The 22,809-nt window shown below is 45.0% G+C and overlaps 1 protein-coding gene across 5 annotated transcripts in view; it reads left to right on the forward strand.

The window, feature by feature from the left end:
* KANSL1 (KAT8 regulatory NSL complex subunit 1) overlaps positions 1 to 22,809 on the forward strand; it is a 232,729-nt gene that overhangs the window by 205,682 nt on the left and 4,238 nt on the right. For 4 of the 5 annotated variants that reach the window (XM_053263249.1, XM_053263248.1, XM_053263247.1 and 1 more), the window contains 9 exons: positions 172 to 367; positions 2,382 to 2,547; positions 8,397 to 8,582; positions 10,952 to 11,113; positions 11,430 to 11,581; positions 15,467 to 15,585; positions 16,928 to 16,985; positions 19,250 to 19,362; positions 22,526 to 22,772. In XM_053263249.1, the coding sequence (XP_053119224.1) occupies positions 172 to 367; positions 2,382 to 2,547; positions 8,397 to 8,582; positions 10,952 to 11,113; positions 11,430 to 11,581; positions 15,467 to 15,585; positions 16,928 to 16,985; positions 19,250 to 19,362; positions 22,526 to 22,772 (1,399 nt within the window). The remainder of the gene's footprint in view (positions 1 to 171; positions 368 to 2,381; positions 2,548 to 8,396; positions 8,583 to 10,951; positions 11,114 to 11,429; positions 11,582 to 15,466; positions 15,586 to 16,927; positions 16,986 to 19,249; positions 19,363 to 22,525; positions 22,773 to 22,809) is intronic. The other variant, XM_053263250.1, reaches the window with a different exon arrangement.

Here is a 22,809-nt window from a genome sequence, read left to right on the forward strand (position 1 = left end):
TGGTGTCAAACCTGGATTGAGTCTCACAATGAGCATGGTTGCACTGGGTTGCCTTGGAGAAGTTGTTATCTGCTGAAATAAAAACAGTGGGAATGTTAGAAAGCTTAATTCATAGAATGGTTGTGAGATATGAGGTAAAAACTCCTAATATGCATTTCCATTTTGGGGCAGTCTACAACCAGGCTTGACAGAGCATGCTCAGGGAGACAGCTCGGACGCTGAGGAGTTGCTGCGTAAAAAACAGAGGCTAAATGTAGTCTCTCTGCCTCCTGATGGAACCTGTGTAGCGGCCCGCACACGCCCTGTCCTCAGTTGCAAGAAACGGCGGCTTGTTCGGCCCAGCAGTCTGGTGCCACTCTCCAAAAAGGTTAGTGTGGAAGATGATGGCTGTATGTCTGCATGTTGCTTGATAATGGGATGCATTGTTGATCTCTGGGATGGGAAGGCAGAGGAGAAGAGGCCGTGAAGGCAAGAAACCTACAGTTCAGTGCAAGAGAGACCAGAGTAAGGGATTTCCCTTGTTCTGTTTTAATTTTATGAATTGATAGTGCCTCTTTCACTATAAAAGCTGTGTACCAAGGTGCATGGGTAAAGCAGAGGTGGTCAGAGTTTGCAATTGTTTGCCTTCTTTTAGCCCTCTCCATCCTCTCCCAGTCTGTTGCTCAGCCTCATGTATGGCACTATGTGGGAGGGGATGTGGTGGGCAAGCACCTTTTTCACTGCTTAATTGGGAGAAGGAGGTTTCACTTCTGGCCTCAACTTGAAAATCATCAGGGAGTGTGCTGGATTGGAACCAGGGTCTGTCTCAGTAGCAATAAGCAAATCTTGCCGAGATTGCTGAGAGAATAAATAAGGGACTGTAACAGGCTTTGCGCAAAACAAAAAAAACACCCAAAACCCCTGCTTTGCACGAAAAAAAACAAACCACCACCACCACCACCCCCGTTGTGTAAATGCTGACAATATCCTTTCCCCCAGGAAGTTTGAGTCTGGCTTGCAGTGGATGTGGGAATGATGTGCTGGGAGAGAGTGAAATTAGAATTTAGAAGGGTGTATCTTACAGAGAGCTAATGGGACACACGGGGCTGATATGCACAAAAAATAAAACTCTGTACCACCTCCCAAATTATACTCCCCACCCCCCAATGGAATGTTTAAAAACTCTGTAAATGGTGCAGTATGAAGCATGTATGTGCATGTGCGTTATTTGCTAGTTACAAAGAGGCAAAGAGCTATCCTGGCCATGAAGCTCTATTCCTTGACTCTGGCAAATCCTGTGGAGCCCTTCTCTGAGATTTTCCCAGACGTTGCCTGCGTGTTTCCAGGGCTGTCTTTGCAGTCATGAGAACTGAAAATGTATTACTAAAAATGGCTGAGATTTTCAGGATTGTTTAATTCTGGGCCATTCCAAATTTGTGTGTCAACTTTGTGAATGCCAGCAGTGTTCCCTCTAACAGGGATTCCCAGATGTTGACTACAACTCCCATAATCTCCAAGCCAAGGCTATTGCAGCCAGGGATTCTGGGAGTTGTAGTCAGCAACATCTGAGAATCCCTATTAGAGGGAACGCTGAATCCCAGGATTCTACACATACAGTTTTCTGTTAGAAAAGTTTTTCTCAATTGATCCTTTTGCCTCTCTGTATTGCCTAAAAAAAAAAAAAAAGTAGTAGTAGTGAATTTGGTTAATATGGCACCTTGTTGCAGGAAACCATCACTTCCAGTTAGGATGATGGTCCTTAGAAATATTGCTGCTGTAGCTGAAGTGATCATCTGATTTGTGTGGATTTGAGCAAGACAGAGACAATTTTAAAAGCAGCTCTTGTTGGTTGCTGATCCAACTGTTTTGCCTGTAAGGAAACACCAATTTTTAGTAAGGATTGAATGAGGGCAGGATTGTAATCACTTTGACATTAGAAGATGATGAGGATGGCTTTTCCCAAGGGCATGAAAACATATAGCATTTAAATACGTAGAAGTCTGAGATGTCATCCAGATTTGGGAAAATGTTTTTTGAAAAACACAGCCTTGGTTGCTAGAAGGGGGTCTGAGTGGAGGCTCACTTGTCCTACAGGTCCTCCTGGACTCTTGAATAATCATTGTTCTACAATTAAAGTTACTCACTAGGACAAACCAGCTTCGTTATCCTTAGTAACAGCAGAGGGCTTTGTCCAGGACACACTGCCTTAAGATTTGAGACTCCTGAGCCCAAACTGTGTCTGGCCAGCCCATCTCAACTCACCAGAATTGGTAAGAGTTAGGCTAAGATTGCCTCTTCCTGAAGTGCAATCCAGGATTCTTCCAGAGGCTGTATATGAGCACAGGGAGGTCAACCGGTTCTGAAGATATTAAAACCATTTCCCCATCCCTTCTTGCACTTAGGTTCATCGCAATAGCATGGGGCGGTGCAGCTGTGATGTGAACCCCTTGTGTGCACTCTGCGGCACTCGGAGCTCAGCATCTCCAGAAATCCACTATGAAGCCCTTCTGATGGAGCGACTCTCTCAGTTGGACTCCTGCATCCACCCTGTTCTCTCATTCCCGGATGGTAAGACAAGAACTTAGTCAAAAGGCCGTGTATTAAATGTATGGCAGGAGGAGAGTAGAATACAGATGAGTCCTGCCCCACCCCAGTTTGGGAAGAAGGATTTTGATTGTTGTATCCTTTTGGATCACCTGAGGGGACTAGGCATAGGGGGCAGTGCTTTTCAGTGGTTCCACTCATACCTCTCAGGCAAATTCCAGAAGGTGTTACTTAGAGACTGTTGCTCTACGAAGAGAAAGCTTTTGTATGGTGTCTCTTTGGGCTCCATTCTGTCTGCAATGCTTTTTAATATCTACATGAAACCGCTGGGATAGATCATCACGGGATTTGGTGCAGGGTGTTAGCAGTACGCTGATGACACCCAAATCTATTTCTCCATGTCAGCTTCATCAGGCAGTGTCATAACTTCCCTAAATGCTTGCCTCGGGGGAATAATGGGCTGGATGAGGGATAACAAATGGAGACTGAATCCAAACAAGATGGAGGTGCTCATTGGAGGAAGCTGCAGTTCGGGAAATGGGATAGATCTGCAGTTCTGAATGGGGTTACACTCCTACAGAAGGAACAGGTCTACAATTTGGGAGTACTTCTGGACCCAACCCTCTCTCTGATATCTCAGGTGGAGGTGGTGGCCAGGAGTGCTTTCTATCAGCTTTGTCTGGTTCGCCAACTGCGCCCTTTCCTGGAAGTGAGATACCTTAAGACAGTGGTGCACATGCTGGTAACCTCCAGGCTTGACTATTGCAGTGCACTATACGTGGGGCTGCCTTTGTGCATAGTCTGGAAATTGCAATTGGTGCAGAATGCTGCTGCCAGATTGGGCTCTGGGTCATCCCGAAGAGACCACATTTCTCCAGTTTTAAAAGAACTACCCTGGCTACCGATAGGTTTCCAGGCAAAATACAAAGTGCTGGTTGTTACCTATAAAGCCCTTAATGGCTTGGGCCCAAGGTATTTAAGAGACCGCCCTCTTCGTTATGAACCCCGCTGCCTGTTAAGATCTTCAGGGGAGATTCGTCTGAGGGTGCCACCAGCTCATCTGGTGACGACTCAGAGGCGAGCCTTCTTTGGAGTTGCCCCAGGACTGTGGAATGCACTTCCTGCTGAGATTAGAGCTGCTCTTTCCCTGTTGACTTTTAGGAAACAGCTGAAGACACATCTCTCCAGCCAAGCTTTTTAGCCATTTAGTGGTTTTTAGCTATTTTAATTTGAACCTTTTACTTGTTAAATTGTTGGTTTTTTAAAAAAGTTTTGTTCTAATGTTGTAAACTGCCTAGCGACTTTGGTAGTGCACACATATGTTAGATAAATAAATAATATTGTACATGTCCTGGCATCCAGGCACCCAATCCAACTTGCTGACTCTGCTCTGTAGTGATCCCTTGGTAGTGGAAATGGTGTTGCCAGAGACCATAGCAATAGCAATAGCACTTACATTTATATACCGCTCTATAGCCGGAGCTCTCTAAGCGGTTTACAATTATTTAGCATATTGCCCCCAACATTCTGGGTACTCATTTTACCGACCTCGGAAGGATGGAAGGCTGAGTCAACCTTGAGCCCCTGGTCAGGATCGAACGTGTAACCTTCTGGTTACAGGGCAGCAGTTTTACCACTGCGCCACCAGGGGCATAGAGATAAGTAGGAAGACCACATGGGCTGCAGAGGCTGAATGTTTATTGGAGAGAGACCTGGGGAGAAATTAGTTTTGGCTCTCCTGGGTTGCTAAACTGCCTTGGCATCATTTGCTTGGGCATTCCTGACCTAGTTTGCCGATGGGTGAGCTACATGGCATGCACTGCTGGAGACTGGGTATCATTTAAACAGTTAGGCAGGCAGGCCAGCCCATCTCCCCCCTCCCCTTCTGAGTTCTCACTCCTTCATGAGTTGGTTCATGAGGTGTTCTGCCCTCCTCTGGATGAATTGGTATCTGACTGGAAATTTCCAGGTGACGTAATAACATCATAACAACCTTGGTGAAAAGGATGTTAATCAGGGCTTTAAAAAGTGCTAAGTGAGCGCCATCTGGAGACTCTTGAAAGAACTGCTGCTTCTGAGCACTTGGCTAGATAGAGAAACTATCTTGGCAGGTCATTGTGTCGTTTTGACGCAATTGGCTGTTGTTAGGCTGTTAAACAGGGAGCTTGAGGAGGAGTAAACTAGTTGGTTGCATGTTCAGCTAGACTGGCAGATCAAAGAGAACTACTTGTCTTATTCGGTAGTGCTGTATTAGTCTTGCACACCCACTGGGCACCCTTCTTGGGTACCTGTATATCCAACTGTTAAGAGCTTTTTTTCCTCCCCTTGTTTCTTGGTGTATGACTAGTTAAGGTGCCTTCACAGTCAGATGGTTCTGAATACTCTTGCAGGGCATCGTGTCCCACCCCCGCCGCTGCCGCAACATACACACATTTCAGCCCAGCACCTAAGTGTCTTTCTATTAATATCTCCAGCAGACGCCCTCTCATCAGCTGCTCTCCTGCTGTTCAGCTGGCCTTTCTACCCTGCCCTTGTCCTCTAGGCAAGAGTGGAAACCTCTGCTTCAGTCTAATGGGTGTGTGTGTGTGTGAGAGAGAGAGAGAGAGAGATTGCTTCAAGACCAATTAATTTTATCCCTTTCTGCTTTGCAGTGTTTGTACAGATACACACAAGGGGCTCTGCGCCTGCACAGAACACATCAGGTCCTCAGCAAGGCACCCTTCCTTTCCCTACAGTGTAAGATAGGTGGAGGATTTCATGTGCAACATAAGAACAGCTTCTAGCCCAGCATCCTGTTTCACACAGTGGCCCACCAGATGCCTCCGAGAAGCCCACAGGCAAGAAGACCTCTCTCCTGCTGTTGCTCTCTAGCAACAGATATTCAGAGGCATCTTGCCTCTGAGGCTGGAAGTGGTCTATAGCCACCAGACTAGTAGCCACTGATAGACCTGTCCTCCATGAATTTGTCTAAGCCCCTTTTAACAACAAATATTTATATTTGTTGTTAATATTTGAGCGGTGTACTACATACTTGAGTTTTTATATACTGCTTTTCAACAAAAGTTTCCAGAGCGGTTTACATAGAGAAATAATAACTAAATAAGATGGCTCCCTGACCCTAAAGGACTCGCAATCTAAAAAGAAACATAAGACAGACACCAGCAACAGTCACTGGAAGTACTGTGCTGGTGGTAGGTAAGGCCAGTTACTCTCCTCCTGCTAAATAAAGAGAATCACCATGTTAAAAAGGTGCCTCTTTGCCCAGTTAGCAGGGGTCATTTTGAAGCCATCCAAACCAGTGACCATCACAACATCCTGTGGTAGAGAATTCTTAAATTAATTATGTGCTGTGTGGAAAAGTATTTCCTTTTGTCAGTCCTAAATTTCCTGGCTTTCAGTTTCATGAAACTCCTCTGGTTCTAGTAGTGTGAGAGAGGGAGGAAAATTTCTCTCTGTCCACTCGCTCTACTCCATGCATAATTTTATACACCTATGTCATGTCTCCCTGCAGTTGCCTCTTTTCCAAAATAAAAGGTCCCAGATGTTGTAGCCTTGCCACATAAGGAAGGTGCTCCAGGCCCCTAATAATCTTGGTTGCCCTCTTCTGCACCTTTCCAGATCTACAATGTCCTTCTTAAGATACGGTGACCAGAACTGTATGCATTACTCCAAATGTGGCTGCACCATAGATTTGAATAAGGGCATTATAATCGTCACATTTTTATTTTCAATCCTCTTCCGATTAATCCCTAGCATGGAATTTGCCTTTTTCACAGTTGCCACGAACTGAGTTGACACTTCCAACAAGCTGTCCTTCACAACCCCAAAATTTCTCTCTTGGTCAGTCACTGACAGCTCAGACCCCATCAATGTATATGTGGTTGGGGTTTTTCGGCCTAATATGCAACACTACATTTGCTCACATTGAACCACATTTGCCATTTTGTCACCCAGTTGGGAGAGATCCCTTTGGAGATCCTTACAATCTGTTTTTGATTTTACTACCCTAAACAGTTTAGTGTCATCTGCAAATTTTTTTAAGAGAACAGCTTCTTCGTAATGAACCCCGCCGCCCATTGAGGTCATCAGGAGAGGTCCGTCTGCATTTGCCACTGGCTCGTCTGGTGGCTACTCAGGGACGGGCCTTCTCTGTTGCTGCCACGAGGCTTTGGAATGCACTCCCTAGTGCAATAAGAGTCTCCCCATCTCTGACATCCTCTAAAAAGTCCTTAAAGACGCATTTCTTCACCCAGGCTTTTAACTTATATTGTTTTAATTGTTTTGAATGTTGTTTTTAGAATATTGTTTTAAAATTTTTAAATTGTGTTTTACATTTCTTGCTTTTAAATTTTTGTTTTGTTTTGCTTTTGTTTTTAATTAATGTTTTACTTTTTAATCTTGTTGTAAACCGCCCAGAGACGTAATTTTTGGGTGGTGTAAAAATAGGATTGATTAAATAAATAAATAAATAAATAAATAAATTTGGCCACTTTGCTCATTACTCCTACTTCCAGATAATTTATGAACAAGTTAAATTTATGAACAACATCCATTCTTAGTTGTGTGAGAGAACGCAGATTGAAAGAAAAAGGATTGTGTGTGGTTGTGTGGGCCCTTAACATGCCCAAGAGTTCGATGTAGCGGCATAAAATGTTGCCCATAGTAGTTGGCAATCGGTACTCTTGTGGTTGCTTGTCAGACAAAACAGATTCTGGAATGAAAATCCAAGGAGACGCTCAGTCTCTCCTGGTAACTATTTGCCGCTCATTAAAGAGGCCTGCCTTACCCTCTGAGAGTCACTGCTATAGACAAGTTCTCTGCCCTGGCCAGAGGTGGAGCATACGAAGAAGAATACATGACTCCGATCGCTTTTGTAAAGGATGTGAGAAGGGAAAGTGGACTGCTTTTTCTAATATGGACCAGTCCTGATCTGGTGATGTGACTTTGAGAGCATTTAAGGTGTGGAGATGGCTGGCTTAGCAAGTACTGTATATAGCTGGCCCTCTGGTCTCTCAGCTCCACTCACTAAGCAGCATCTTTTCACATTGTTTTTGAAAGATGTAGATTTGCCTAGGTCTGAAACCTTGTTAAAAATGTTACATTAGAGCCAGCCATTTGCAACTCTGATAACTGTGGATTTGTGGAGGATTACAGTGCTGCAAAAGAGAATGAGCTGTTGCATCCACCTTCTCATTCCCCCACCTTCTCATTCCCTCTTTCCCACATCTGGTCTCACCCTCACCTCCAAAGGTGGAGACTAAAACACATTACTTGTGTGTGCACACACACACACCCCTCTCTGCTTGTGCAGCTGCTTTATGTGTTGGAAGCAGAATAGGTTTTGCATTCTGCTGTCCCAGTCACTCTGTTCCAGTGTACTTAAGTTGTATAATCTAATTCCTTCTCTCCCCACCCAGGCAGAACTTAGGTGTGATCATGTCTGCCATAGAGTATATACAAACTTAATTTAGAGTTCTCTTCCACAAAGCAATCCATTTCTTATGGACCTAGATAATAAGACACCCATAGTACTTTTTCAATCTTTGTGAACCTGACCACCTACTAGAACATGTTACTTGACTTCGTTGAGTCATCTGGGGTGTTCTGCTTTGCAGGCATTTTAAACTACCTCTGTTGGAAGCAACAGTGTGACTTCTAAGGGTCTGGTGGTGGGGGGAGTGTGGGTTTGGGCTAGCACGAATGCAATACTTTTAAACCACACCACACTGCTAGTCACCTTGATGGTCACTTATGAGTTGCCACCAAATATGGTGAATATGTTCAGAGAAGATGCTCCTGCTGTTCTGCATTCAAAATGTATGCCCTTATCATGAGTACGTGTGTAATAATTCCATGTGTCTACTCTCTTTCAGATGTGTCGATGAGCTTGCATTTCCAGAGCATGCTAAAATCCCAACTACAGAACAAATCTTGTGAAAAACTCAAACCTCCCAAAAAGCTCACACTGAAGCACCGGCCCACCATGCCTTCCAGCAGTCTGTCTGACCCCGCACGCAAAGACCGCCACAAGCTGGTTAATACCTTCTTAGCAGCAGCCAGTAAGTGTCATGTCTTTATTTTTGTCCTGCATTGGCAGGAACTACCCCATCAGTGTTGCTGGTGTTCTGCAGCAGAGTGGCCTCTGTGCATAGTTTCACCTGAGCCAGAGCTCAGCCCTGGAATGGATTTTTATGCCCGAACGCAGCCCTGGAGCATGTGAAGTAAGAATCAGGGGAGTAACTCAGAGCATGTGTCAAACCCTTTTCCTCCCCTGATAATCACAGGCAGGCTAGCCACATTTCTGATGCGTATGGGGAGCAGGGCCTCCAAATCAGAGCATTTTAATTTCTGGGAAGGCTTGAGACTCAGCACCTTTCACCGGAAATTTAATCACTGTGCTAGAGAGCAACTGTGTAGCTTTTAATTTATAAAATAAAACAGTGGGACAAACATTGATCATTAATGGTCAGATATTTTACAGTTAGAACACAATCACAGTTATAGTCTGTAATTGTTTAAGTATGGATATGTGATCTGATTAAATACAGCAGTTCTCATTTCAGAAGTAATTTTAATGTCTGGATATTTTTTTAATAGGTCACTATGCAAGAATGTACAGTGAAGAAGATGAGATGATGAAATTTTAAGTACTATGCAGAAATATAAAGTCTGTATTCTGCACAATACTTTAAATTTCATCATGCATGCTGATGTGCAAATGAATAAGACAGCAGCACAATAGTGTAGAGGAGTAGTCAAGAGCTAGTTTGGATAGAAAGCTTTAGATCTTGGTCCAAGTCCCATCTCCAGCCATTGGCTCCCTTGTGTGACCTTGGGCAAGTCACTCTCCCTTAATAATTGGGAGTTAAAATTGCAGGGTGGCTAGGAATAAAAATATGTAGCACTGAAGAAACCAATAGTGCCATAATTATTGAAGGATCACATGGTGCAGTGGAAGAAGGGAGAAAAGGCCACATCTAAAAGATACAAGAATCTGCTTTATTCTAAGCCAGATCACTAGAGTATCTAGCCCAGTTGTGTGACTGTTCTAGTTTGCTACAACTTTCAGGCAGAGGTCTTCCATAATGCTGCTGCTTCAGATTATTTTAACTGGAGATGCCAAGGATTAGCCTGTGACCTTAAGCATTCCAAAGCACATGCTCTGCCACTGAGCTATAGCCCCGCCTCCACCCTCTCCTTAGAAGAGAGAGCAGATTAGGACTCTGAGAGGTGCTAGAACCAAGGCTGTCTGACCTGGATACTTGGCTGCTGCCCCACCATCCCCAATCCCAGATGTGTGGGGGGGGCTGACTATGGTTGCTTTGTAGTGCAGGAAAGGCACTTTACACATGCATAAATATGAATACAGTAAATATTTATATACTGCTTTTCAACAAAAGTTCCCAAATAAAATGGCTCTCTGTCTCCAAAGCGCTTCCAGTTTAAAAAAGAAACAAGATAGAAACCAGCAGCAGCCACTGGAGGGATGCTGTGCTGGAGATAGAGAGGGCCAGTTGTTCTCCTCCTGGTAAATAAAGAGAATCACTACTTTTCAAAGGTGCTGCTTTGCTCAGTTAGCAGGAGATAACTGCACAGAATAAATGCACAGTTACTCTTTTGCATGCTAAGTTCTGGCACTAAAAAGAGGTTCTGCCATGATAGTAAGCCCTGGCTGCATGTCCCTACATGTACAGGGACTGAATCTATTACATGTTGGTGCATGTCGCCTCTTCCATTTTGTATGGCAGAGATTCCATTTGAGCACCCAGAGTGTTGTGTTATATCCTAATACAGTTGGAAAGGTAGGTCATTGCTTAAAATAGAACAAGAGGCAAGACCCTGTGTTTTAGGGTGCTAGAATATTTTATTGTGGTCATGTAATGCTAATTGGGATTGGTACAGTGCTGTTAATGGTGTGGGCCAGAAGTAAGCTGTGGAGAACAGAAATGAAGCCACTGTAAGTCTAAGATCCACTAAGACACTCTGCACTGTTACTAGCCTTGCAAGTAATTTTTTAAATTTAACAGTGGCTACTCATCTGTCCTCCCACTGCTGCTCTTCCTTCTCAGCTACAGCCCCATGTGTGCCCCAGTTTTCTTCCATTACATCCCCCCCCCCCGGTTCTAAAGGGGCGAGATAGGCAGCTCTGTATAGTGCAACTGAATTTGTACATGATACCTGTAAGAACAGGTAGGCGGCAGCAGGAGAAAGCATGAGTCAGTGTGGGTTATTGCTGGGCTACTCACTGGGGGGCAGTTGCCTCTGCATCATTCCAGCAGTCATGTGCCACAGCACTCAAATGAGCTCCTGGGGTCTGTCTGGATCTCTGCATTGGGGGCCCTTGTGTGACTTGGCAGCTCTTCACAGGCCAGGAAAGAGAGGTGAAAGCAGGGCGTTTTCATGGCTCTCTTTCTGTTCCACTCCTCAGCTTGCTCGCCTCACAAAACCGAGCCAGACAAGGCACACAGGCAGCCCTTAGACGATCTAAGGGCCGCTCCCAAGGCCGAGAGAGCGCCAGAGCGCTCGCTTATCCTGACTCCAGTTCATGAGAGAAAGCGATTACGGGACAGCTCCTCCGAGAGAAGTGAAGGTAGGCTGGCCACAGCCAGGTCTGTCCGGGGAGAGCTTGGGTTTCGCATTCTTGTCCCCTTCCAGCTTCGGAGATGGGTGCTTGCTGCTTCTGGGGAGTTAAAGGGGCACAGTGTCAGATGCTGCAGTCTCTCTCTTCTTGAGTGCTTTAACAGCTTCCTCCTCCAGGGAAGTAGATCCTGCCCAAGGAGGTTCCTCTCTCGTGCTCTCTGTCGTCCTTTCATACAGAACACTTGGTATTGCAGGTTGGCGCAGTGGTTTGTGTGACAGTGGAGGCGTCATTGAGTTCACCTTCTTTTTGCCCTCTTCTTGTGCAGTGTTGAAGCACCACACAGATGTTGGAGGCCCCAGCTACCTGTCGAGCGCCATGGCCTCTACAGCCCACAATCCTATTGTGCGGCAGCTGTCCACATCCTCAGAAAACTCCACCCCTGCCAGCACAAGTTCACTGGGCACCTCCAGTGCATCGGTAAGTACCTGAGGAGGGCTGCACCAAGGAGGATTGCCCAATAGGGAATATGATGTGAACTGGATTCGTGCATGTTCTCTCTGGGTTTCAGCCATTATTCATCTGGGTTTCAGTGTTAGCAGCAAGGCTGAGAATTGGTAGCCCACTTGGAGCCAGCTGTTGGATCAAATCCATCTGGTGTCCGGAGAGGGAGGAGATAACATGACAAAACAGATGTAAGCTGGGCTTAAGACCTGGGCTGGCAGTCAGTAGGAGGAGGTGAAAGGAACCTTGGCAAGGAAAGGTGCCTGATGAAGTTGTGATCTTTAGCTGAAGGGAGGAAAGGCTGGGTTGAACCGCAGGTGGCAGGTTGCCAGCAGAATGTCCTGAGATTGGGCTGCCACATTTAATGGTTATATAGGGCCTCCAGCCAATAGGAAAACTAAATTAGGAAGCAATCGAGGCTTGAAAGATTCCAGGAGTAATTAGAGGTGGGCGAACCTCTCTCCGCTTGGTTTGGTATTTTCATGCTCTCTCCTTCAGAAAAATCTCTATATTCTCCAAGAATTCTTTCCAGGCTCATAAGGTTGGCACATGTGAAATAATAATGTCATGAATTAGCACATCGGCCCGAAGAACTGTGGTTTGATTTCACTTGCCCTGCACTCATCCCAGAGCCCTAGCCATGGCACAAAGGCACCTCGATATTAACGCCCAGCCCCTGCTCTTCCAAACAAACATGTCAGGGACACCGACCACATAAAACATTTTGCACAAAACAATTAAGGCTTGCTCTAAATAAAATGGCTACTTGCCAAACAAAAGGCTGCTTGGCCAAGTCATCTGGTCATGTGGTTTCACAGCAGTTGATGGGAGCTTCATTGTGTGTAAGGGTTGAATCGCAAAAGAACTCCTGCACATGCACTGGCTGGACACCCTGTGCATGCAGAATCCTGTTTCGCATTTTGAGCAGAAGATGACTTGGGGGAAATGGCTCCTGATACGTAATACAACAGAGCATCGCAAACTGAAAAAAATGTATGTACCAAACCTCTTCCTCGTAACTGGCTGCTGTCAGTTGCCACTCCTTCCCCACTGGAATGAAGCAACATTGTGATGTCGCATTATTCCCCAGTGCATTTTTGGAGGAACAGAATGATAGCTGGCAGGACCCAACTACAGAGAAAGGCAGCAGCACTTACCCCACTGATGCTGCCAACAGAAGCATGTTGTTCTATAAAAGAGAAATAAAAAGAATGGTAAGCTCCGTTCACCCTGAGAAATTAATGGTAGTTTCATGCCTCTGTACCAAAAAGTGGCCCTCCCCCATTTGTATCACCCATAAAAGGACAGCAAAAATGGGGATGGGGATCTCAGGTCAGCATGAGACAAGAGGTTAGCAACTCTTTTCTAGTAGGTTCTTATTGGTTCATGCCTCACTGGCCCTCTCAGGTGTTTAAAGTGGGGGCCCACTGCTGCATGTCAGGTGACTTCTGTTTAGCCAATCAGTGCTAGGATTTCTGTGTGTGTAACAATCCTGCTGTCCTCCATTACTGGCCTGTAATGAGGTCCGTTACATCTCCCAATATCTGTGCAATACCTCTCCCATCAAATCTGTCATCTTGTGATTAAAGTGTAGTTTTACTGGCATCTGGTGCCTGTCTTCAGTTTTTATCCACTTTACTTATATTGAGGTGGGGAAGAAGGACACCAAGACAATGGTAAATCGTGAGCAGCCACCATGAATGTTTCAGATCTAAATGTGGTGTTAGTAGTATTTAGTATTGCATTTCTAACTTACTGCAATTTAATGGTTCCTCAAATGTAGACAGTAACTTAAAATGAGAGGGAGGAAATATTCAGGCTCAAGTTTCCCCTATATTTCCATAACGTTTTTAAAAAGATGACTTTGGACAAGCCTAGCTCCCAGGGTTGTCTCAAGGGTAAAATTAGATCAAGATGTACTGTGATCCATACTTGCTCTAAGGCAGGCCTGCTCAACAGCTGGGGGAGCTGTTTTTGGACCACAACTCCCATAATCCCCAGCCACAGTAGCCAATGGCCAGGGATTATGGGAGTTGTAGGCCAACATCTGCAGGAGGGCCGAAGTTGAGCAGGCCTGCCTTAGAGCAAGGAGGGGGGGAAATTCTCAATTCTTGGTTCTAAACCAAGAATATAATTCAATGTGAAATCCACTGGCAACAGAAGATATGGTGAAATTCCCCTCCTTTTTTAGCCCTGTCACCAAAAGACAGCTGAAATTGGAAGACAGATCTTAACAGTGCTTTGGGAAACAACTTGGGCTGGACCAAGGAGACTTACAACTGTGGGACTGCTGTCAGTGATAACACTTTGTGTCTTTGCTGGAGAAGTAAATTGCACATTGATGTACAGATGGTATAACCAAAGAGGATGTTAAGAGATTACAGTGAAGTGTTGGGGGAAATGCAGCATTGCCAGATGTGCCGGCCCATGCTGTTAACTTCATGTGTGAGGTGAGCCGAGGCACTGGATATATCAAAAAGCATTCTGTTGCTATGGATATTTGAAGAGGTATAGGAAAACGATTAGAAATGTTGAGATTCAGAAGAGTGAGAGGTATGGAAGAGGTAGGATTTTTGCTTTCAGGAGTGTACAGTTTTGTAGACATGGTTGCAACTCAGTGCTTTTAAGAAGATGAGTTTCAGGGTTAAAATGGACATGGCTCTGTGTGGCTGATTAGAAAATTCAGGTGGAGGCTTAGTGTTTTTTCAGTTACCCTTGTCAGAGTTCCTGTTTACTTGAAAAAGAATTCCACTTAGGAGGACATCTTAAATGTTCACACTTTGTGGGATTTGGGGAGAAATCCGTAAAGATTTCAGTAGGGGCAGTGGAAGGTAGTGTTGTGTTCTCATTCCTCTCTTTTCCACCTCACCCCCCCGGGAATAGTGGCCTAGATAATTCTTTCCCTCAAGAGTGTCTTGTGTCTTTGTGCGTGTGTGTGTGTGTGTGTGTGTGTGTGTGTGTGTGTGTGTGTGTGAGAGAGAGAGAGAGAGAGAGAGAGACACTGTAAGTAAGGCATGTGTGCTCCTCACCCCTGCTCTCCACCCTGCACCTACTCCCTTCTGCTGAATGCTCTTTCTTCCAAGTGTATTGGATGCATTCAGAAGTCATCTCAAGACTTGATAACCTGTCTCCACAAGCAAGGAAATCCAGGGTCTCTTGACCACAATCTGTTGCTTCACTCCCTTGGCTCATGTGGCAGGTCATAGAGACTTCAATAGTGGGCAGTGTATACACACACACACACTCACACTCACACACACTCACACTCACACTCTAAATAAAATAAGTAAATAATAAAACAGAGCTATGAAGTTTGCTAACCTGGGATGATAAACCTGCTACTGTTTATGTGATCACTTATCCTGAGGTGAACAAAGTGATTCAGGAGTTACGAACTTGCCAGTGGTGATAGACTCTCTTCAACCTCTGACCCCTTGAACAATTAAATAAATTTGAGGTCATATAGGTTCCAGGAGCTCTTATCCCAGGATAATCAGTTACTTCAACAGACTCGCAAAGACACAGGGATGGGCCAAAAACAGAGGTATTTTAAAGGCAATGTAATTGGTGTATTAACTGCAGTGAATGAGCTGTCACCTCATTCACCTCCACAATGCAGGATTGCTTTTTATCTTTCTTAGAGTTCCTACCAGATGGGATGGGAACAATTTTTTGAGGATTTGGCTTGAAGGCAGAGAATGCAAGCGCCAGCTAGTGTGTTAGCTAACTTCTGGGGCAGCCAGTTGGCCTTGTTCAGAGGAAGGAGAGAGGGGGGGGAGCAATAGAATGGGACCTCCTTGCCTAGAATCCCAGTCTGGTCTTGGAATTGCTTATTTTCTGTTCTGTTTTTGTTTGGAGCAGCAACCAAGGAGGCGGCGAGGGGAAAGCTCTTTTGACATTAACAACATTGTCATCCCTATGTCTGTTGCTGCAACAACCCGTGTAGAAAAACTGCAGTACAAGGAAATCCTCACTCCAAGGTATGGTCAGACACCTTACATTTCCACGCTCACCCTGTTCCCCCAAATCTTGATGGATAGTCTAGCAAGCCTGGACTCGTGGCTGCTTTGAAGGTTGAGTTCAGATTGCCCATCCTGCTCAGTTATCTAAAGGATAGTGTGCCAGCCATATTGGAGTGGGGTATAGGGGGAGCGCTGTGGCATAAAATGTCAAGGGCTTCGGAATAGGCACACCCATGGAGAGGCTGTGCCTATACATATGTAAGACGCCTTTTAGAGTTCCCTACAGTTCAGGGTGATCTCTTTCATCACTACATAGCAAAGGCAGTGGCTGCATTTCCAACAAGAGAGAAATGTTTAGGATGATGGTAGCTTGGCTAATGTAAGGATCAGAATGCAATCTTATTGCAAGCTTCAGGGGAGGAGGGGGATTTAAAGGATAATAAAGAGATTTATTTATTTATTTATTTATTTATTAAATAAATAAAGGAGGTGGGTTAGGGATGTTGTGTGCACTAGCATGTACAGAAAAAGCAAGAAGTATCCACTAAATGCTGACAAAAAGAGACCATGACTCAAGATGCTTGTAAACCTTGATTACACCCAATGCGTGTTTCAGGCAGAGGCCTTCCTCGGGCAGTATTACATTTGTAACAACCTTGCATGAGATCTCTGCTAATGGTGCTGTTCATTGGAGTTAACCGATGAAGTTGAACCAAGACCAAACTCCTCCTTGACCATTAAGTTAATTGAATGGCCTTGGGAACATTGCTGTCTAAACCTCACCTGCTTTCTGAGTGATTGCGAGGATAAATGGGGATATTCCCGTGTAGGATGCCCTGAGCTCCATGGAGGCAAAAGTGTTACAAGTCTTATAGGCCACCTTAACACATAATGGAAAACCGTGTGTCCAAAGGACCCACAGTTTGCCCCCATTCCCCTTGCTGTACTCCCAGACAATGCCAATCTGCAGGAACTGGCTGTGCTGCAGGCTTCCTCCTTCTCATGAAAGAAAATCACAGCAGCCAATCAAAGAGAGAGGGAGGAGCTTCCTACTGTTTTACACAGCAGCAGAATCCAGATGACATGATACTGCTTCCGGACTCCAGGTTGGGGGCGAAAACCGGCCCACGGTTCGGTGATTAAACCACGGCTTCATGCATTCAGACGACCACAGATCTGAACCTCTGGCATGGTTGCCTCCAGTTTGGCATTCTGTCCGAAGGCAGCCACAGATTAAATACTGTCCCCCATAACCAGAGCACTGCTTATGATAGGATTTCCCGAGGTCATTTCTGTTTGCCCAGCCCTTCTGGCAGTAGTGGCCTCCCTTGACTGACTCTTTCATTGGCCTGTGTTGCAGCTGGCGTGTTGTAGATGTCAGTGCTGTGAAGGTGAACCCAGATGAAGACAACGAAGAGGTAATTATGATGGTACTCCTTGGTGGCCTCTGTGCAATCCCACATAAGAGATCTGTGCATGCACAGACAAAAGAGCTAACTATCCTAAAGAGCAAGAACAGCAGTCACTCTTTGTTCTCTCCCCTCGATGCAACAAGAGGGAGGAAGGAAAACGGCAAAATGCAGCCTGTGGTGATTCTCCCTCCCACCGTCATAACATGGTCAATGCAAACATCTACTCTGCTCCTGCTTCCAAGGAAGGGATCTCTCTCAGGCAGGCCAGTGACGTTCTCTGTGGAAACTTAAAGGGCTGCTGGAGATGGGAGCCCCTGCCCAGAACTCTTGCTGGAGGTGAATGCAAAGCAGAGTTGTACTGTCCTGTGTCTGCTGTTGCCTTTTCAAAAGGTACACCGAGTGTAGGGACAAATTCTTCAGCCATCTGGTCATCAGATTTATCTGGCTTGTCTTGGGGAGGGCCACAGTTAAGAAGTCGTAGCTAAGAGTTGTTTGCTGGTGAAAAAGCTCTGCCTGTTGTGGAGAGAGGTCCCCCGTCCCTCCTAAAGTCTGCTGGCTTCAGTAGCACTGGTTCTTCGGAATTCAGTGAGGCGTCAGAATGTCCACAGTTTGCAGCCTCTGTATGCTGAGCAGAAAAAAGCCAAGCTAAAGGTGCCCAAGCAAGGAGCATATGAGCACAACCCAAAGGGCTCAGAGCTAAAAGTCTTCTAGAATCCCAAAGGCTCAGGCAGTCTTGAAGAGCCAGGCAGCCTTGCATCTGGCAGTGCTATGTTGGTGGTTGAAGGGGATGCACAAGGCAGAAAGATGCCCAGAGGAGACGATGCTTTCCTCTCTGATAAATCCAGGAAGTTAAAGAGAACTACAAACATACTTTTTGGCATGGCAATATCCTCTTTTCATGTCAATCAGAATATTGTTTTCTCGTGCATACAGCATAGCACTGGGCTGCTTCTTCCTTGCTAGTAGGTGAGGCTTGTGTGGATTATGTGATGGTTTCATAATGGGGAGGAAGTCACCACATGCTGGACTTTGCCGTTCTCCTTTCAAGCTTTCTTGGGAATGCACCCTTACATGGTCAGATTTAATCTCATTGGGGTGTGGGCTCTTTTTAAAAAATTGAATATTTTTTCCGAATGCAGCTGAATATAAATCTAATCTTAGGAGAGGTGAGTTTCAGGAACTTTAATCAGGGGATGATTCGTCACTTTAAAATCATTTGGCTTCTTCTCCCACCCCCCCACCCCCCGCTGTTACCTGTTATAGTATAAGTTCAACTTCTTGTCTTCTGAGTAGAATATGATTCCTAAAGCAGATTATGCACTGGGGTGGGTGGAGATTTTAGCTTTTTTTAAAAAGCCCACTGCTCTGAAGTTGCTAGTCCTTATGAAAAAATAATAGAGATGCAGGCAACATATTGAAAAGGCTTTTTTTGGTGGAGGGAACTGGACTTGTGTGTCCTGTCCCTTCTTTGTTGTGCACAGTGTCCTTCATCTATACTTGCATCTCCTTGTTTGCAACTGTGTGCTGCTCCTCGCACCAGCAACAACAAAATCCAAATTCTGATGAAACGAAATGTGTTTGAGGTAGTCCAGTGTGTGTAGAATACATGTGTAAAAATTTCACATACAAAATTTGGCTTTCCTTGGATAAAAACATGTTTAGTCTTAAGTTGCTGGAAAAGTGAATAGCAGTACCTGAAGTTCGTGAAATGATCAGGCACAGTATGTACAGAAACAACCCCCTCCCCCCTTCATATTAAGCAATATGGGAATCACTGCTCCTTGAGTTCTATTAAGTACAGTCACAAACAGAATACCCGTGTACTTTGTGGAAAGTCCAGGGGAGGAGGAGGAGAGTATCTGTTTTAACTACTCTCGGCCAGCTAATGGCAGTGAATTCCTAGCATAGCTGATTGGCCAGATTTTCACTCCAGATGGAGACCTTTTTGTGTTGCATCCTATCACTCCCTAAATATTGATCCTGCTGCAAGAGAGAAGAGGGAAGGCTGTTCTCATGGGCAAGCTGTCATGCTTTTGGGGTTTGTTGTGTGGTCAAGATAGATTTTGAACAGGATGAATCAGTCCTAATCCATGCAGATGACCTCAAATAAGCACTCCGAGAGACTTGAGCAGTTGTCTGAATGATTCCCCTTCTTGGGGAGCTGTCCAGCATCTTTGTGACGTGCCCTGTCGTGTGATGAGAGCACCCTACCAATCTGTGAAGCTTGAGGGGACCAGTCCAACATTAACTTCATGCACTTGCTCTTCTAGATTGAGGACCTATCCGATGCAGCCTTTGCCACTCTCCATGCCAAGTGTGAGGAGATGGAGCGGGCACGGTGGCTGTGGAGCACAAGTATGCCTCCTCAGCGGCGGGGTAGCAGGTAAGGCTGGCTGCTGCTTAAACACTGTTTAAATGTTTAAAGAGCCACATGCTTTGATAGGGCTGCTCTTCACCATCTCAGTATTGTCATACCAGTCCGCTGAGTGTGGGGAATATCTGGGGGGTTTGGGGGAGGGGGCATGAATGCAGTAAGTAGAGGCAATAGAGGGGGCAGCTCTGCAACTCAAAAATACCTAAACCTTTACTTCAGACTGAGAGAGACCAGTTGGTCCAGAACATGGTGGCTAAGTTAACTGACACTGTCCTTGGAGAATATTTTGTGGACACCATTCACTGCTTGTATTGACCACTTTTCTACATGAATTGGAGGCAGGGTACCATTAGTAGTAATATTGTGCTGCCATTAATGTGCGTGGAACACTGCAAGCTATAAGATGACGAGTCCCTGCCCTGAGGTGCTTACAACCTGAAATTCACCTTGGGGAAGGTAGCAGAGGAAAAGGAGGGAGATGGAAGCAGGGAGAAGAATATGCATTTGTCCGTTACACATACTCCGACTTGGTTACAGTAGGGTGCAGGGATTAAGAGGTTATGCCAAAGACTTCAGGGAAAAGGTGGAATTTGAAAGAAAGAAAAGAGAGATAGTATAATTCAGGTGTTCTAGGACCCAGGTGTTCTAGGTGTTCTAGGACCCAGTTCCAGGCCCAGGGAGCAGTAGTAAGAAAGAACAAAATCATTTGAGCTGGTAAAATATATGTGTGTAGCTGAGGGTGGAGCAGCAAAGATCAGGAATGGGGATTATTTCAGGATATGTCAGCAGAGATCAAAGGGGGCAGGTTTTCAGGGAGGGTTTTCAAGGTCGAGACAATGAGTTTGCACTGATTTGTTGAAAGGGGAGATATAAAAGCAGTGTGACTCTGCACTCAGAGTGGATTTGCTTTGTCCAGTCTATTAAAATAACAGTTTGAGGCCTTGGGGTGGTCAGGGCCACGGACAGGGGCTGATGACCACCTAGCTTTGCAGAGAGGGAGGCAGGCCAACAGCCACCCACTTACCCACTGCACACAAAACCAAGGGTGGGTACACCAATGCTTAGGGTGCTTCTTTGGCCAATGAGCTGGAAGCACCCCTGCTATGCCTGCCCTAGGCTTCGTGCATGGCAGGGAAGCCTGGTGGTTGTCAGCCCCTTTCCACTTCCCGCTGCCTCTGATTGTCTCCACACCTCGGAGACATTGGTTGAGTGCAGGTACATCAGTGGTGCTTCTTTGGCTGACAGGCCAGAAGAGTTCTCTCTCGGATATGCTCTCGCAAGAAGACATGAGTTTGGTCTTCTCCCCATTAGAACTGGAATTGTATTGTGTGCTCACATATTGTTAGTTTGTTTATTATTTCGTACATTTCTATACCTTTTTGCTTTTTTATATTTTCAGTTTTGTACACTGCCTAGAGATGTACATATCAGGCAATACAGAAATATGATAAATAAAAATAAATACCGCCCCATAAAAAAAAAGGTCCCTGGGTGGTTCACAGTTTAAAAACAACCATTAAAACTCTTAACACCTGAAGCTTCAAAACTATAAGCTTAAAAGCCTGGCTAAACAGGTATGTTTACATTGGGACAACTAAGGAGCAAAGACTACTAGGAACACCTGGCCACAATTTTCAAGTTGCTGAAGAAAAAATTAAAATGTATCTCTAGTCCTATGAAATCAGTAGGTTTAATCATGGGGCGTGCCATAAAGGGTCTAACAATCAATAATGCACTTTTAGTAGGTTTCATTTTTAGAATTTAAGGACGCACTACATATGATAAAGCAGTGATTTATTTTGCCATTTTTTCAGATTAATTTTTGCAGCTACATTAAGCAAGATAACGATGGTTTGGTCTTTTTATTTAGTACCAAAGCTAAATGAAGCAGATACTTGCAAAGTCATTGAGAGGTGAACTCTCTTCAATGCAACTGGTTAATCAAGGATATATGAGGGATATTTTTGTCACACTATATTACGAGGACAAGCACTGTCGCCAGACAGCCGTCTGATTGTACCAATACCTGCAGAATCAGAAACTTCTGTCTCAAGACTGCGGGAATATTCTGTTCAAATGTTTTGCTTTCACTGACTTTCACTTTCTACTCTCTTTCCCTCCTTGTATTTATCTCCAGACTCCTCCTCACCCAGATTCTACTCCACTCCAACAATCCTCTATTATGACTTTCTGCACTTTTAGAGAGGGGTTAGGGCCCGATACACTCTCTGTACGCAAACTTGTAGGGGGAAGGTGTCAGGGGGCTGCTCAGGTCTGTTATCTTTCATCTCCATCTATTGCTGCTATTAACCATGTTCACAGTATATAATTAGAAACTATAATTCTTCATTACGATCGCTTTCAGCTTTAATCCATTTCTTAAATTAAAAGTATATAGGTTCACTTTTTAATCAAAGCATTTTATCAAAGAGGAATTTAAAAATTGGTTTAAATTTTAAAAGGCTTAATTTAAAAAGTAGTGTTTTCTGCCCAGTTTGTGCCAGACTGAGCAAAGGAAAAGGACTGGGGTTCATGCCCGTTTAACAGGATGGAGGGTGATGATGGATAAAGAGAGTACAAAAGGAGAGGAGAACTTGGAGGGAAAGTTGAAAAGTTCAGTCTTGGATGTATTGAGTAGGAGATGAGGAAGCATCCAAGCGCAAATATAACAGGCAGAGTGGAAGATTACCTTAAGGGCTAGCTTCTCTCATATGTACTTCTGTGTATTGAGATCCTCAGATTCCAGCAGCAACAACTGGTTTTTGTTCTTTGCATTATCACTCCCTATGTGACAGTTTTCATCAGTTCAGTTGATTCCGGATTTCCATAACTTTTTCCAATTGCAGAATTGGACTTTTTTCAATAGCAAAGCATGGAGTTGAGTGGCAAGTATAGAGCGAGTGTGGCTGGCCAGTGGCAAGCAGTGGTTGCCTTGAGCCATCTGTTTTCATGGCATCTGATGAGCACTGCACTTTGCTTGTGCGACAAACTATTCTGGAATATTGAGTGTTGAGGTGGGGGGGCATGCTGGTGGTTGCCAGTCCTGCCATATACCAGTGGATTAGATTGGATTGCCTTTGGGTACTTCTGATTCTGACTAGAACCTCTCAAATGTGGCGTTCAATGTTCACAAATGGCTGCTTTGAAATAAAAATATGTATTTTAATTTCAGATCTTACAGATCAACAGATGGACGGACAACCCCACAGATGGGGAACCCATCTACCCCACAGCCAGCATCTCCCGATGTTGGCAACTGCCACTCCCATTCTGACTTCTCCCACGCCTATTCTCCACGCAGTCCCATCAGCCCTGATCTGTTCTCTGGCCCCCACACCCCTCTGTCCCGGGACTCCATGCGGCACCTGTCCACTGAGGATACACGTTGTTCCACACCAGAATCTGGCCTTGATGAACAGGTGAGTTTTAAGTTGCATTCTGTTAGTGTGCTTAGCA

This window comes from Hemicordylus capensis, chromosome 6 (assembly GCF_027244095.1).
Source record: "Hemicordylus capensis ecotype Gifberg chromosome 6, rHemCap1.1.pri, whole genome shotgun sequence".
In the NCBI taxonomy this organism is placed as follows: domain Eukaryota; kingdom Metazoa; phylum Chordata; class Lepidosauria; order Squamata; family Cordylidae; genus Hemicordylus; species Hemicordylus capensis.